Below are 17,634 nucleotides of genomic sequence, written 5' to 3'. Positions count from 1 at the left end.
GAGCAAAAGTTGAAGCCAGTGGCATTAAGCCAAAGCACCTCTCCTCACAAGGAAAATGCAGTGGGATTTTTAAGAGCAAAAAGGACGGGTCACGAAGGCTTTATGCCTCAACAAGAAATGGGGAATCCTTAATGGCCCAGAGTTTCTTGATTCAAATCTGGGACTTAAGACTGGGTGCCCAAAGAAAAGTGCTGATTGTCACATGCCCCAGTGTACTTCTGTGGTATCCCATGTAAATACATTCACCAAGTCAAATTTTCTCTCTCCTTGCCCCTGGTGAAATCACTAACCAACGATATTTTCATGTTTTGAATTAGAATCTGAAAGAGCATTTTTGCACCATGGTGCATTTTTACAAGGTCTGCATCTCTGAAACATAATATTACATTAACATGACAGTTTCAGAGGGTTTTGAAGAGAAGGGTTGTGGGGGGTTGGGTGAGCCTGGTGGTGGGTATTAAGGAGGGCCCGTATTGCACAGGGCAGTGGGTGTGGTGCATGAACAATGAATTTTGGAACACTGAAAATAAAATAAAATAAAACAAAACAAAACAAAATGACAGTTTCAAAAGAAATCCTGTTACTAAATATCAGAAATCATAGAAATGTCATTGGCTTCTTCTAAAACTGTATTCAGTCTGCTAACTACACCATTCACAAGTTATAACAATCTATGCAAATGTACATTAAAGCCATCAGAAGTGTTCCCCCCATATCTTTTTCCCACAGGCCAAATAAAGGTGAATTAAGAAAATCCGGCAAAGGGTACACAGGGCTATGCCATTTCCCACAGCAAGTAGTGTATTTTCCTCTGGGAATAAAACATTTTCTTTAAACTACTGTTTATAACCCTTATCAGCTCAACAGCAATAGAGCCATCAAGTCCAATCTCTTGTGGAAAAAAAGTCAAGGTCAACAAGTGCTTGCATTTTTGTTTATCTTTAGCTGCAATTGCTACTGACATTCAATTGGGTCATAAACATGAGGTCTGTCAAATGTTCCCAATGAACAGGTGATCCAAAAGCTATCTCAGAACAAGGCCATTGCCAGGTAATCAAACAATCCTGTTATTACAATTATGATTTGAGTACATTTATTTATAGATGCAAACATCAGTCAATCCTGGATGCATATTGCCCTACCATTCCCACCACAGGGTAATAGGATTGAGGAAGTACAGGAGGGCCCTTGCTAGAATTACTCGCTGACAACAATGTGTGTCCTCCCACGAGCAGAGTACCATGCAAAGGAACAGCTTTCTCCCCTGAGCTCTTCCACTTAAAGGCAGTTTTCTGTAGCTCAACACAGCCACGTCCTTGACCCTGCCTCCCGGGGTTCCTGAGCCCTGTTGCCTTTCTCTGCCTGACAACCAATTCTACAGTTACGTGTGTGTCTGTTTGGCATTGTTCCGTCCTTCCTTTATGCCAGCATTGTTGCTACATTAGAAGACACTTCATTTTAACTTGAAAAGTGCTAGGATATGTTCAGCATGTTTAATTCTAAGGAGTCAGATGGATATTTGGAATAAAGTCCACATACTTCTTTCCAATCCATCATGAAACTCACTGATATCCACAGGAACTATGCATTTGGATCTGGGCAGCACCTGGCTTCACGCCATTTTCGACTTACAGATTAAAAATAGACTCTGTTCCAGCTGCAAAGTAAGACACATTAAACCTACTGCTTCCATTTGAAATATGAAAATTAAATCTAAGGATATGGTCACCATCTAAGACGATGGCTCTGACCCACATAGTACAAACCTATTGTCTCCACTTCAGTTATGAAAAATGAGCCTAAGGAATATTCTTGGAGCCTAAAAGTAATGATGACACTTCTTACTATGTAGCTTTTATTAACATTCTATCATTTGGCAGAACAATTAATGTTTTCCAAAGCTGACTCCTTTCCTATCAAGAGCATCGGGACATCTGGAATCAAAGTAAAGGACAATCTTTCTAAAAATACACAAACCCACATCCTGGGAAAGAAAGTGAAAACTGAAAATGAACAAACAAAAAAATTCTAGACACACAAAATGAAGTACACCACTTTTAAGGACAACTTTCAACATAGACATACTAAGTATCGGGTGCCAGTCCTGTTAGTCTAAACAAATAGCTTCAGTATAAGAAATTACCCCTCCCTCTCTAGTATTCTAGCAAAAAGTAAATGTAGCCAGAGTTATATCAGCAGCCTAAGAGTATACTATTTCCAGCCCTGGAGTCTCTTAACTCTTGGGCAGGTGATTTGAAGATTCTTCATAAACAGAAACATCAGCAGCCTGGGAAGTAGAAGGGGCTAAAAAACACACGAGGATGAGAATCCAGTGGGAGTCCATGAACACCAAGGCCCCTGTAACAAAACATCTACTCTGCAAATACTCAGGAAATGTTCATCAATCAGCTGTCAAGCAAAGGGGGAAGTCACCTCATTTTCAGAGCAGTAAACTGATGAAATGAGTCATGGAATTCCCATGATAGCTTGCCTGGCCTCTTCCTTTCCACCCAGCCCCCTGGTCCCCATGGAGACAGCGGGCCCTCCCCCACTCCCGCCTCGGGAAAGCATCAAGAAGAGAGAGAATGGTGGCCAGACTTCCACGGGCCACCCTCAGGAAGGGAGAGAAAAAGTGTTGCTTCTGCCCAGCCTGGGTGTGAGGAAAAAGCCATAGGCAGCAATGGCCAGCCATATTGTCCCCATATCTGGAGAGGTGAAGGTGCACTTCAGAAAATAGTGAGCCCTCCAGAAGGGACCTGTGGTATAGGCAGCAGTATTCTGAGACCTTGGCATCATCCCAGACCATTCTAAACCCACCACCCCTGGCGTCCCCAGTCTCTTGGTCTGGCCCAGACTCCTTAAAAGCTCTCCTCTCCAGCACCTTGTCATGTCCTTAGCATTTCAGAGTAACTGCAGTGTGACTCCAGCCTTCCTCTACATCTGTTCCTCTTTCGCTCAGCTCTGCCATGACTCCCCACGGCCTCCCAAGCAAACCCCCAATTTCTTGGGACACAGGATCCTTCACAGTTCACAGTCTGGCCTCTGCCGCCTCTGGCCTTTCCCTCAGACTCTTCCTCTCACACACCCTGTTCTCGGCTCCTGCTGAAGCACACACGAAATCTCCAAGGGTCATGCTTTCACTTTCCTCCTTGCCTTCACATCAACTCATTTCTTTGCCTCACATGTCCTTCTACTTCACCTGCCCCAACTTCCCAACACAGACTCACCACCTTGGGGGCGCTAGCTGGAAGATCCCTGGCAGATTGCTGCCAGGGGCAACTACAGGGATGGAAGTGCCATGTGGAGAGGGACCCACACCCAAGTTCCATTCTGGCTCCCTGAGAAATGGTGTTGTGATGGAGGAAGGTTGCTCCTGTGAAAGCAATAGGGAGAGGCCACCAGGCACTTGCTGACTCTCTGCCGGTTTGTTAGGTGCCATTCCTCTACTTCCAGATTACACTGGGCCCACTTAGTCATGAGCCCTAACCTACCATATGGAACTTCCAGCCCGGCCACTGGACCATCAGCTCCTCGGTTCCAGGAACAGCCTCTTCACTCTGATTTCTCACATTTAGCACTGGGCTAAATGTCTATATAGTAGACATTCAGTGAATACTCATTAAGTTAGGGAATGGTGCTATTTCTGTCCTTCCTCCATTATCTTTAAGAATATTCCTCTCAGAAGCTTTAAATTCACAATATCAAGCAATATCTTCTATTTGCACTATATGTATTCCTTTCACATAGGGGACGTTCTTGGTGCTGGCATGTAGTGAACCAAATATTCATAACACACAGCCCCTTCCAACTGTCTAGGCTGGAACTGCATTCACTCAGGACATCCATTTTTAAAGAGTGTGGTACCTGAATCTTCCCAAGCTGGCCCCCTAGTTCTTCACTGCCTAGTGAATCTCCTGGGTGACATTAACCCTGATTCCGGGGATGATAACCAGAACAAGAACGTTCTCACCCACATCATCGACCCCAGGGATGGGGAGAAAAGACTGGGAAATGGAGTTGGCACACCATGAAATGGTCAGAGGAAGGAGACAGAAAAGGAGGAATGGCATCATGAAACTATGGGAACCACGGCCTCAGATGAAGAAAGGCCGCCATCTGTTTCAACCATGGAAATTGAGACTTGCTTAGGTGCCATGAAGCTAAAGGAAGATTGGGCTGAATATGAATGCAGGCATCTATCTGGTCAAACAGGTCAACCAAATATTTCTCGGGCATGGGGCTGTGTCTGCAGCACCCCATGCGAGGAACCAAGGCAAGTGCAAGAATCCCACCGGATTCCCTGGGTGCAGACACGTGCAGGAATCTCACTCCAGTCTTCATACCAGTCAAAGGGATTCTTCCAGACAACTTCCGTGGACTCTGTAAATCTTGTAACTAATTATATTTCACTCTTCATTTTGGCTGCTAGGCAGCTCAGAGCCAAGCTGACTACCTCTAGCAATTGTATGCACTCTTTTACAATTTGTCTTATCCTGTACTGCCCTTATGGCTGGCCTCTTGTTTATTTTCCTTTTGTTCTCCTTTCTTCACATCCTGATTTTTATCCTTTTATATACTATATACTTTTGTTGGATACATACTATATCCTTAAATACATATAACTATATATATAAATATAGATATCTATATATGTAGATATCTATATAAATATAGATAACTATATCCTTATATATATACTATATCCTTATATATACTATATCCTTATAGTATAGTATAGATATATACTATATCCTTATTTAAGAATACATACTATATCCCTAAACCCTTCCTTAGAATGAAGGAGAGAATATATAAGTACATTGTAAAATTAAGATATACCCTCTTCTCCTAAAGTATCAAAATTGAAAGGGTATTAAGGTGCTATCTGTCCTGATGGGAAAGGGGCATTCAAGGACAGTTTCAAGTTCAGACAAATGAAATTTTTCAAGAGATAGCATTGATTGAATGTTAATAACCTAGCAACAAGTAAGTTCAGTATTTTCTACATTTACTCCTCAATTATCCCTTCCTTAAAAATATACAAATTTTGAAGAAAATTTAAGATTTTCTAGGTATGTTCATATTCTCTTTTTATCCTGATATGGAAAGAAGTAAAAGATGGGGTGCTTGGGTGGCTCAGTTGTGCCTTTGGCACAAGTCATGATCTCAGGACTGGGATGGAGGCCCTGCTCAGCAGGGAGTCTCCTTCTTCCTCTGCCTCTTCCTCCCACCCTGACTCGTGCTCACATGCTTTCTCTCTATTTCTCTCTCTCTCAAATAAACAAATAAAATCTTTAAAAAAAAAAAGTGAAAGAAAATTCCACCTCTTTCATCCTTTGTTAGGAGATGAGATGAGCTGTGTCTAGGAGGGATGCATATGGGTTGATATTGGTAAATGGGGGAAAGCCAAAGCTAATTGTACTAATCAAACAGAATGCTTTTAGGTTAAGTAATTATGGAAAATTATCTGCAAGACTGAACTAATCCACAAAGCCAGACACTTGAGCAAAACCCAACTTACCAACTACACTTCTGGGACCAATCAATGTAAGAGGTAGACAACGCCTACCTCTTTTTAAGGAAAATGCTTGGCATAAATTTACTGTTTGGGTTAGTTTTTGCTAGGCCAACAGCCAAAACCTCTACCACTATCCTTAATTAGTGCTAGCATTCATGAAGGAAGGAGATAAATTCAGGAACAGAGCTGACTATCACATCCCACGGGACGGAATCATGTCTGCTGCGGGGAACAGCAGAGACATAAAAGCGTCCTCCCAGGGTAACACAGGGTCCTGTCTCAGCATTCGTCATTCACCCTACTGTGAGTTCCCTTAAAAGACCCTAAAATGTTCCCGCTATTCCCCACCCATCCTCTGTCAGAAGCCTGTTCGGGGTCACAGGATGGTGCCCAAGAGTAGGAGCAGGCAGAGCTGGCGATCAGGTGGGCACCATGATTTAAGGTACATCCCCAAACCCATCTACCACCAATTCTGAAAGGACTAGCCACTGAGTCTCTTCTTGAGTGCTTCTGTGAAAGTGTATCTCTGGGAGTCAGGACAGGTAAGACCTCAGTGTCTATTTACATTTTGACTGGGATTGCCACGTGATCAGCCATCTGGCACCCAGAAGAAATCAGTGCTGAGAGAACGTAGTGTAATCACAGTTTGAAAGCATGAGAGGGTTCCCAATCCTCTTGAATTAATAATTACCCACCCATGGCCATGTGCCCATAACTATTGCAACATTTTAGGGTCTTTTAAGGGAACTTGTGGTAGGGTAAATGACAAATGCTGAGACAGGACCCTATGTTACCCTGGGAGGAGATGTAAAGATGAAGAAGACATAGTCGCATCCCAGGAAGCATCCTGGGAAGACTGGTGCACAAATGGCTCACTTCAGTGTATGAGGAAGGATAAGACACAGGATACCATGACAACACAGAAGAGGGTGAATTCCTCCAATCTGGGAGTTCACAGAATACTTCCTGCAGATTATACTTAAACTAAGTTCAGAAGTTTTTAACTTGGGCTACATTTACCCTCCCCACTTAAGGGGCCCAGGGTTCAAATTCAGAAGATCTTCCTACTTGCAAAGGGAAAGATCCAAATTTTATTCTCACTAACCTCTAACTGAAATAAGCATTTCTTTCAAGTGCGTATCTAGGTAAGTGACAAACCAAAGAACCATTAGCAGGACCTGTGACTTTGTCACCAAAGGAAATCATATTTACATACAACAATATAGTTGTTACAAACATCTTAAAACATCATTTACATTCCTCACTATTTCAAAAATGTGGTAGACGATAGAATCACTGCTAGACCTCGTTATTTAATACATATTTAACAAGGCACTATATCATTGTATTACAATTTGTTTTTTAAAACATTTTGATAACTGAATTTCAATATAATTAGTTTCCCTTGTCGTCCTATGTGTTTTATTTTATGCATTAATAAAAATATTACACCGACAAGGCATCCAACCATTGACCTTGCCAGATTGCCAGTCCCCAAAATGTCAGCGTTCCCTGCAAAGGATGATCAAGAGTTGGCAGCCAGGTGGCTAACGGTGGAGAGAGCAATGGTGACCCCAGTGGTTCAGGCAGCAGGGGCCCCGAGTGGCCACATGGCTATGTGCGAGGGCTGAACCAAGTTCCTGAGATTGGGCTATGGATCAAGGTTGATCTCACAGGGCCCACCAGATACTGAACCTTTATGGCAGTCAGAGGACCAAGGGAGAGGGGTCCCTGTGCCAGCTAGGCTAAATGTCTCCCACCTTGTCTTTCAGCCAACAGCCCTCCTCACAGAGTTCACCGTGTCTGGGTCATTGGCCTATTGTGAAATAAATACACTCACAGCTCCCTGAGAATGTTCAGTATTCAGAGAATATTCCACTTACATATGCTTGATGCTCGTGGTAGCACACACCAACTTCCCGAGGGCAAATACTATGCCCTAGTCATTCTCAGAGCCTCGTACGGAACACCTGCCTTACGGTCAGCGCCTAATTCATTTCTGACCACCTGACCAGAATGGATACATTTACACTTCTCCCCTTAAATACAGCTCTTGGTAATATTGTGGCTTATCTGCAAAAGCTATTACAGTTCTAAACTCTCTTTATCTCCTTGGGCTACATTAAATGGATACTTCCCCAAAGTTAACTTCCTCATTTCTGCCTTGCCAACAATGACATGGGGTGAAGAATCCACCACCCGGGACAATGGGTCCTCTCCTGGTGTATTTTCCTGGGTAGCAACTGAAACACAGGTTCAGCTGGGCCAGGTGGGCTGTGTGGGGCAGCCCTGGAATGTCTAGGAGGGCTGATCTGAAAAAACAAGTGACTGCATATAGCTTAAAACCCAACGCAGAATCAAGAAGGAAAGGGAGAGAGAATGAGAAAAAAAAAAAAAAAAGGCCTTCGTTAGAAACTGCATTAAATAATTACATAATGACACATTAGGATCTAGGTTTTCAAAGCTCAGGTCGCCATTTTTATCATTAACACGAGGTAATAAAACCCACATTATTAATAGAAGAATGGAATATTTCTTCTCTACGTGATGCAGTTGGGGGAAAATAGCTTACAGTTCTGGGAAGAAATAATGGAGCATTACAAACAACGAACTCTGAGTCCACTATGATAGAACATCTATTCCACTCTCAGCGAAAAGCTAACACTATGAACAGCCAGAGAGGCCTTCTCGAACTTACAACAGGCTGAGGGAAACTGACAGGAAGATACCTTCTTAAAAAAGTTTTCATACTTCCTGGCTGCAGAGCCAAACAATGAACTGACATAACATCAACGTTCATATAATTCTTTACTCATTTTTTATTTAAAACTATCACGTGACTCTTGAGAGGCCAGTGTAATTAATTCTAGGAAAGCCTGAGAACTGGGGTATAATTTCAGAACTTATACAAGTCCTCCCGGAGCAGGCACTTCTTAAGAGACAACCACAGCAGCGACAACAACAAAACTCCACATGACACTCACACATCCATCCCATGCCACAAAACTTCAGTGTCCGCACAGGTGACAATGCCAAGTGTCAGCAGCCAAGTCCACACGACTCACAGAGTCCACTCTCACACCACAAACCATGGAGAAAACAGAATTGTGGTTTTAAGGCCATGGTTAACAAGGATCACACCTTTTATATTTCAAAAATTAGAGTATAAATTTGATAAGATATCCAGACCGTGAGTTCACACATAAATAAAAATGAGCAATCAACAGAAAATATAAGAAATGACCCTGGTGACAAATGCCTTGTCACTTCCGATCGAGGGTCATACCTATTCAAAGCCAATCACATGAGGATGGAATCAGTAAAGGTCAATCAAAGGCAGGCGGAAACTCCAACTGTCTAGCTGACCTTCAGAGCTTGTGACAAATTGCTATCAGTCAATGTCAACTAATGACAGGAGCTCTTTGGCTAATCAATTGTTCTAAAAATGATCAAGAAAACTACTCACAGGACAGCTCATTTTCACATCAATGCCTATGAAGTATGAAAAGCTCATTTTTTGAGTTTTTAATAAGCTCATAAGTAAAGCAGTTACTTGGTAACAGAGGTCACCTTACAGAAAAAGACAGAACCTTTGTCTGCCTTTTACATATTCTTTTATTACCATATTATAGTAAAATTATGCCATGGATACGCCAGAGGGCTACATAATAAAGTAGGTAACACCTCATGCACTTTTGGAACAAATACTTCTGTGTCGGAGGGAAATATATTTGGGAGTAAATAATTTCAGAGGCATTTTTCAGTTGCTTAAGATGAAAAACACTGACTTCCAGCTTACCAGCGATGTCACCTAAGTCAGAAGATGCACTCTCTGTGAAAACACTCATGGCCAAGTGCATGCCCCCTAAATATACAGTTACTGCTCTTTAGATGACAAAGTTATTTTTCTTTGTTTTGAGATGACCTGCTTTCATGATGCTAGAAGTCAAGAGAATGGGGAACAGAAAACAGTTACTCGCATTTGATGAGTCAATAAAAGGAAAGGTTGAACATATAGCACGGGTTGTTCTGGAAAAACAGTTCTCTGTCTATCCGTCCCGTTCAACGTGTTTGATAAGTTAATGATATGGACCTTTTGATAACAGGGATTTGCTGAGTATAATAACTTCCCCTTTCTTCTTTACACCTGACTTTTCCCATCAGGAAATCATTTTCCTCTTCTGCCTGCCACTGCACGCAAAGGCCACTCTTTAATCTGCAGCCCAACATGAAGTGTGACTAAAGTAACACACGGGGCTGCAGTGGTCTAAGGGTGAAGGCCTGCGGTCACAATTATATTTTACTTTACTCTCTGAAGCGTTTTAGTCAAAAGGCATTAGGGTGCCACTGAAATACAAGAAGTCCCCGCAGAAGTCTAAGACTTAACAAGTAAGTGTGAACAAATAGAGATCATTCAAGTTACCCTGACCAGCGGACAAATGGAATGAAAAAAACCCAAACAAACTTTTTTTTTTTTTTTTTGGATTCACAGGGTTCTGAGGTTCTTATAAACACTGTTTTAAAAATCGGTTGGGATTAAGGGAAAAAAAAAAGGCAAAGAAAACTGTTTCTAAACAAGCAGCATTCACTTTGTGTTTTCATCTGAAAAACTGCAGATTACAGATTACATCCCAAACCTGAGTTGCTACGGTAGTTTTTCAAATTAAAATATCTTCTGTGGCCTCAACCACTCTCAAGTTGTCCATAGGAAAGAAATAAAGGAGGGAGGGCAACACTTAAGCCGAGCCATAATTGGAAGTATGTGAAAAATGAAGTGTCAGTTTGGTCAATAAAGGGCAAAGGTCAAGGGGAACTGCAGCCCAAACTCTGCGAGAAATGTGCTCATTAAGACATCCAATCAGAGCGCTCCTTCCCACCTATCCCATTATTCATCGGACAGCTGACTGTTTCAAATGCCCGGGTTTGGCCTGTTATTACTTTTCTTCTTCATGTAAAAAGGCGAGCTGGTATATAAATCGTTGCTTAGTCATCTGGAACGTAATGTGGCCCTTCCCCGCTGCCCCTCTCCCTGCTCCCCGCCCCCTCCCCGCCAGCTATGCCTGCTGGTCTCCCAAGCCTGAAACAACTGCCTTCAGATTCCCTTCAATAATAAATGCGATTGCCTTCTGCCTGTAGGTTGCCTGAACTCAGACAAAAGCTGGAGTTGGGGTGGGGGCGGGGTACACTGGGAGGCATTGCAACTATCACACGTTATTATAAAGAAATAGCAGTACTTTTCAATTATTCCTCTTTAAAGAAACATGCTGGTTTTGCTTTTTTATTTTTAAGTGGGAGCAAAGATACTATTGTTGAACTGAGTCCTGCCCCCCAAAAGGAGAAGTTCAGAAGTGGGTTTCAGAGGTTTCAGCAATCATTAAAGCCCTTTCAAGTTGAGATGTTTTATATCAAATTTCAACATAGAAATAATACTTTCTCTTTTTTCTCACAAAAGAGGAAAATGAGATGAGCTTTAAATGGGGAATGCTCTGCAAGAGACAATGTCCTTACTTGTTTTGTATGCTCCTAGTTTCAATTCAATAAATCTGTGAATGAGCGAAATGGTATAGGCTCTTAATACATAATGCAAATTAATTATATCAATCATCACATTTCTCTGTGAATCTCTCATTCTACTTAACCCTAGAATCTAGATTCTCGCTCCCCAGCAGAGTATAAACCCTCTTAGGCTAACGCTGACTCTGGCCTATTACCAGCTCCGTCACCATTACGGAGACAAGGCCGGGCCAGGTACAGACACTGTAGAAAGAGGCCTCAACTTGGTAAGAGAAAGAGGGCTCATCAACGATCCGTTTTCCATCTCTCGCCACACGAAAGCACCAGAGGACACATGCTTCAGGAGCATGGGCCCTAGAGTCACACTGCATGGGTTCGGGTCCTGACTCTACTACTGACCCGTATATGACTTTGGGCAAGTCTCCTAGCCTCTCTGAACTTTTGCGATCTCTTTTACGAAGTGAGCGTTAGAAATGCCTACACTGACAGACAGCCCTTAACATGTTATTGTGTTATTTTATTGCTAGCATATACTCATCTCTCTTGACATTGAACTAAAAAAAAAAAAAAAAAAGGAAGACATGCCCAAATGCAAACCGTGGTCAGTCATAACCAAAGCTGCTTGTGAGTTATAGGGCGACTATGGCAACCCTCCTGGGAAAGAGTTCAAATACGGTGGGAAGAGACACCAAATGTGCTTGGTGTTCTCCTGCTCCAAGCCCCATGCTTCCTAGAGGAGACCCTGGTTCTGGTCGGTAGGGCAGCCGCACATGGTAGGTGAAAAAAGACAGAGGAAGGAGTCGTGTATCTGTCAATGTGCACCTCATCTTATGTGTGAGACCTGGCCCAGGGTCGTGAAAACAGCCCATCCTAATGGGGTCACGAAGCAAAGCCAAGAGACAAGATCCTGGAGCTGATTCTGACCGTTACTTCAGTATTTCTGAGCTTACTTTTTTTTTCTTCTGGAATGGGAAAGGGGCAAATAAGAGACAAGGATAAAATCAGGATCCAATGTCATAGCTTCGGAAGTGCTCTGAGGAAGCTAAGGAGTACCCAGAATCAATGTCAGAGCAACATCACCAGAACCCCCAACCAAATACAGGTGTTAGGCCTTCCTTTTCAATGCCAGCTTAAAGGAGCTTCACCGTCAAAGAATCACTTTCCTGCAAACGGCCACAAGTGTTCATATTAAATGAAAGTAGAGGCCATCAGAAAAGTTACCACGATAAACAGTTTGAGTTGGGGGGAAAGGCATATTATGTAAACCATAAATAAACATCAAATCCCTGATGAATAATAGTCTTTAGCATCTTCTTAATTACGCATCTTGCATGTATTCTTTTTAGAATGCCCAGCATTGGATTTTCTGTTTTATATTTTTATGCTTAGATAAAAATTTGGACTAAAACTATTCCATCAACTACAACAGCCGCTAATTTGGCAAGTCATCAGGCGCTCAAAATCCCCCAAATTGCTGAAAGGCTCACTAGGAATTGTCACTGTATTTTGAAATCTGTCAGAACATTACAAATTTCCTGAATGAGTTTTTTTTTTTTTAAACTTTGAAAGTCCAAAAGAACAGGACTCGGTTGAGATATAGCCTGCTTAATGCCTACGTTATGCACAGATAAGGTAACAGAGGACTAGAGCCTAGGGATTTCTTTTCTGTTTTTTGGTTTTTTGTTGTTGTTGTTGTTGTTGTTTGTACCACAGGTGCCATAATGAAGTGGTGAAAAATGAAAAGGAATGAGGAAAAAGAAACACAGTACAAATAATACAGTAGAGAAAGTTTTAAAATATGTATTACTCCTGTCTGTGGGGGAAACACCTCTTTGGATATGTTCTTGACAGATTGAGTTATTTCTGTCTATTGGGTATGTATAAAGACATATTTATGGATTTATAAATCTTTTGAAGAGGGCTGTTATTTACCCAGTTGACTAAAATGGACTCAAACTGTGTAAATAACTATTTAGGACATGCATTACGGGCCAAATGCTGGCACAGCTTACATATCTATGGCTGCCAGCAAAGGCAGGCAGGGCAAACATGGAAAAGCCACTGTGCAGTGTTAATCTGAAGGCTGCACAAAGACCCAGCTCCACAGGTCTCAGGGATGAAAAAAGGTTTAGAAGGGTCACAGTTGGCATGGAAATGCACAGATGTAGTGGCGGCAACACTTGCAGGCATCATTCTGCATTTAGCCAGAGAGAAAGCACACTGCCCAGGAGGAGAAGCCACAGAGAAGGGCAGGTAAGACCACAGGAGGGCCTCCTGCACCCCGGCTCTCAAGGTGTTGGGTGGGGGCTGGGGGCGGATGTCTACAAAGAAGGCTTCTTTTGGATCACAGTGGGAGTCATTGGCTTGATTCCTCAGTGGAGAGCCAAGAAAGAGGGCATGAGGAGAAGAATCTTAGACAAATAATCAGGAAACTGAAATTTGGGGTCTGATGCTGCCTGAGACCACCCCCAAAGCTCTCAGTGCATCCATACCTTATTTTCTTCCTCTGTCAAATGGGGCCAGGATTGTTTTAGAAAGGCTCAACAGAGCTCATTCAGATGATATCATTTATGGGAAAATTATTTAAAAGAAAAGCAGAATAGGTGGTGATCTTATATGAAAAATACAAAAGAGAAATAATGTAATTAGAAAACTCAGGTAATGTGAAAGAGACATGTCTCCAGGTTACGATCAAATTCCTTATTAAATTGGCCTTTGGATAACACTTGTTGAAGGAAAAGGAAACATGCAAAATTCCTAATTCCCTGTTAGGACATGTCACAGGGGAAGAACTGGGACAGGGCCTTTGGCCTCTCAAAATCCTTTCATCAGATTATGTTTGAGAAAGCGTATATGCTACAATTTTACATTCAAGTCCGTTTCAGCAGTTCGCAAGCCCTCAAAGCAGCAGCTAAGCTACCTGCCTGTTCCTAGATGATAGATGATATATATTTTTTAAAGCAAGAAAAGAAAAAGAAAAAGAAACAAACAGATAAAACAAGAGGCTATGACCTCATGGAGCAATTTCGGAGTACAGGAAGAAGAATTTAGGTCCCTTTTCCACCTTTTTGGAAACTCATGGAAGAAGCCGAAAATAGGGCTTCCTATCGAAAGTGCCGACATCACCTTAGTTCTAGCCCCAGGAGCAGCAACACCATCACACATACATACACACACTTGAAAGAGAAAAGGCCCCGTGGATTTATGCTGGGTATCAGTTTCCAGTAAAAGTCAGAGGTCAGAGGTTACATGTTTCTGCCTCGGCTCTCAACGCGTTTACTATCGTGGGCTCCGTTTTTTACTATACTCAAGAGTTGTGGTGAAGTCAGCAACTTTCCTTTGAACAATAAAATATCTCAGAGGCTTAAAATTCTATGTGTAGAAGTTATTCCCAGTCCAAGGAGCATACACGTGCCTTAAAGAAAAAAAAAAAAAAAAGAATTTCCTGGTTTTGTTTTCCAATTAATGATGTCAAATTCATTTTAGATTTTGCAAATCTAATTGGTCCAGCCCAATGTATGTGAGAAAACAAAATTCTTTTGTTGTCTAGTGGCACACCATCATCACACCTGATTTTAAAGAAGTATGCACCTACTGTGGGCCCAGAGTCAACTTCAATAAAGCCGTCCTTTTATATTCAAATAGAGAATACGCTCTTAAGCTCTGGTTGCGCTAACTGAACGCAAAATTCCCCTGCAGTGGGTCTCACCGACGAAGGCAGTACAAGACATCTGAATACCCATTCGCCTTTTCGCTGAAGATGAACTACATGTTAAAACTTTCTTTCCTACTAGTCATGGTCAGACGTGCATAGCCATGGACACCCAAGTACACACACAGGTATGTGCATTCAAGGAACAGTACGAGCTAAATGGATCTGGCTTCTTTTCATTTCTCCCTAATTCCCTGTAGTCTGACTTTGCAATGAAGTCAAGCACTTAAGAGATTCGGATAAGCAAATCCGGAAAAAAACAGCCTCAACCCAGTGGAGAGGGAAGCCCAGGGTGAGTTCCCAAAAGGCCACGGCCTTCTAAGCATCTGAAGACATCACTGACTTGGAATCATGAAAGATGTTTCTTCTTGATCTCTTGAGAAGCCTCTAAGGGCAGGTAATAAAAATACTTTTTATTTGTATCGCAGGGTAATAGTGGGCATGCTCTTTACACACACTTGAACTTCTAATCTCCTCTAATCTTGCCCCCAGTCAATTCACCGACCCTGTTTTCTGGAGGTGAGCAGGTGATGGCCAGTTAGGCAGCTGGGGTGGCACAAAAGAAGAAAGGGTCTGGAGAAACAAATAAGAGAAGCTGATTCCCCTACTCTAAGGGGCTTATGTTCTAGGAGAAACTGGATTAATAGGAACTAACTAGACATTTCTGATTTTTCAACTCTTAAAAATGAAACGAGTAGCACGAGAGAATGAGAACACCTCTCCTACCTTGCTCACTGCTGTTATCCCCACTGTGCGATGTGTGGCCGCCGCTGGAAGGGCCCGGGGTTCCTCCCGAACGAGTTGATGCCGTGTCATCGTGATCTCTGTTCCAAGAGGGCTGTGGGGGCACAAATCAGAAATCCAAATAGAGTGGTCTGTTAACACTGGTCCGGTGGGATCCCATCATACAGTGACGAAGCCAGGGAAGCCTAGGCCGGACGGCCAAGCCACCTTTCCCATTCCCCTCTGCAAACGGCGCCAGCTCGGAGCTATGTTGGCACATTTAAAATTGGCCAGTTTCTGCCTCTGTGCTAAAATAATATCTACAAATAGTTATTCTATAAGTAATCGTATGCTTTATTACCAAGGAAAACAAAATTGTTCCAGTTAAAGAAGTGTGGGGAGGGGGCGTGCTGCCACTTGATTCTGACTATATTTTTAACGTCAACAAACCCTCTGGCACGACAGTCTGCTCCTGTTCTGAAAATGCAAAATGAGAGCAGTGGTCTCTAACACTGTGGCTTACAGAGGCCTCTGATTCATCCTGGAAGACAAACATGGCAGAGCTTTTAAGACTCACAATTAGGCCAGGGTCCATAATAGCTAGTATGTGTCAGCTGTTTGCCGGATGGTACACGGCAAATGGACCAGGCACAGGGACAAAAAAGGAATGAGAATAACAATAGATTCACATGGACTGTGTACACTCAGCCCCATGCCGAGCCTTCTTGTACTATTGAACGGAAAACAGATGTTGCTTCTTATCACTGGGTGCATTTGAAAGTAACATTCAGATAGGAAAAATTGGCAGTAAATTAAATTCTTGGGGAAAACAATCATGGCAACACTTCTCCCAAATCTCCCTTTATCACCAGAAAAGATTTTAATTAGCTTTTAGTGCTAGCTTTCAAAAACAGTCTTATGAGTCACTGGTCATCCCGCACGGTAGGAATGATGCAGAAGAGAAAGCTGGTCCTTGGCTGGGAAGTGGTGTTTGTCTCCAAGATTATTAGTGGCAAGGCGGGATGATCTTGTGTGTAAAATATGCCTACCCCATCTCAATCCCAGGCTGTCCCCGTTCATGGCTGCATAGTAGTAAAGTCTACTGACCCTCCCAACGTTTTGAATGTGCCTAGCAAAATCAGAGTGTTCTTCGCTTATGTCTCGAGAAGTATTTCCGTGTCCCAGAGAAGATAAGAGGGGCTGAGGGATCAAAATGTCTGTGACACCCAGAGAAAGAAAGGAGAAGGGCCCAGGCGTGCTGTGTACGAATCAAAGGGAAGAGTCCCCGTTCCTGAAGAGGATGCCTGCCTGCCACCCGCTCTACAACCTTGGCCAGAAGACTAACGTGGCCCCCCAAAATGAAGCAGAGTCGCAGAAAGAGCCACCACTTGTGTGTCCGACTCAACCATTATGCATATTCTCAAAAATGGTGCTAATTGATCCACTGATGCTGGGATTGAAAGATAGGAGCGCCATGAGAGCGGAGCTTTTGACAAACACGCATTCTGCAGCATGTCAGAAGAATGCTGGAAGACGTAATCTGGAACACATGCTCAGAATGCAAACAGTTAATGCATAAATTTTCAGTTTGTACAACTGCAGCTCTAAAAGGGGGACTTGTTTATTCAGAGCTCTGCAGAAAGAATGGTACAGCACCCAGGGGACAGACAATGCCAGGCACAAAACCCCGGTGCCTCGACATGTAAAAGGATGTTTTTCTATGTGCTACAAATCCCACTTGAAAATATAATTAGAAGGAGAAAATGGCAAAGTATTGCATTAACTGTAATTGAACAAAAGACCGGCAAGGCATGTGGGAGGCTGCAGGAACCCGTGGGAGTTTCAGGATGCATGAGATCCTGCGAGTGACATCTCCTGGGCTCTCTCATTTTATTTATGTTGTCCCTCACTACTATTGTTGACTGGTGATCTGACTCGTAATTAATAGAAAAGCTACCGATAACAAGCTAAAATACAGAGCAACAGAATAACCTCATCAGAAGCATGTTTGTTAATCTGATTAAGACTAGGACTCCAGAAAGGTGACTTAGAACCCAAGAATTATTCCATGTTATACAGGAAACTGTCCTCCTTTATGCTACAAGAGACCTGATATATTCACTATCTTTTAATGAGCTCCACTGATTTATTCAGCTCTGCTCTGCTC

The 17,634-nt window shown here is 42.6% G+C and overlaps 1 protein-coding gene across 2 annotated transcripts in view; it reads right to left on the bottom strand.

Annotated features, from left to right (window-relative positions):
* The window catches only part of MEIS1 (Meis homeobox 1), a 132,734-nt gene that overhangs the window by 88,008 nt on the left and 27,092 nt on the right, over positions 1-17,634 (bottom strand). For both annotated transcript variants that reach the window (XM_080813525.1, XM_080813526.1), the window contains exon 7: positions 15,471-15,582. In XM_080813525.1, coding sequence (XP_080669651.1) covers positions 15,471-15,582 — 112 coding nt within the window. The remainder of the gene's footprint in view (positions 1-15,470; positions 15,583-17,634) is intronic.

The sequence above is a fragment of the Martes martes genome (assembly GCF_963455335.1).
Source record: "Martes martes genome assembly, chromosome: 9".
In the NCBI taxonomy this organism is placed as follows: domain Eukaryota; kingdom Metazoa; phylum Chordata; class Mammalia; order Carnivora; family Mustelidae; genus Martes; species Martes martes.
The sequence above is the reverse complement of the archived record's forward strand: the minus strand, read 5'-3'. Positions and strand labels throughout refer to the sequence as shown.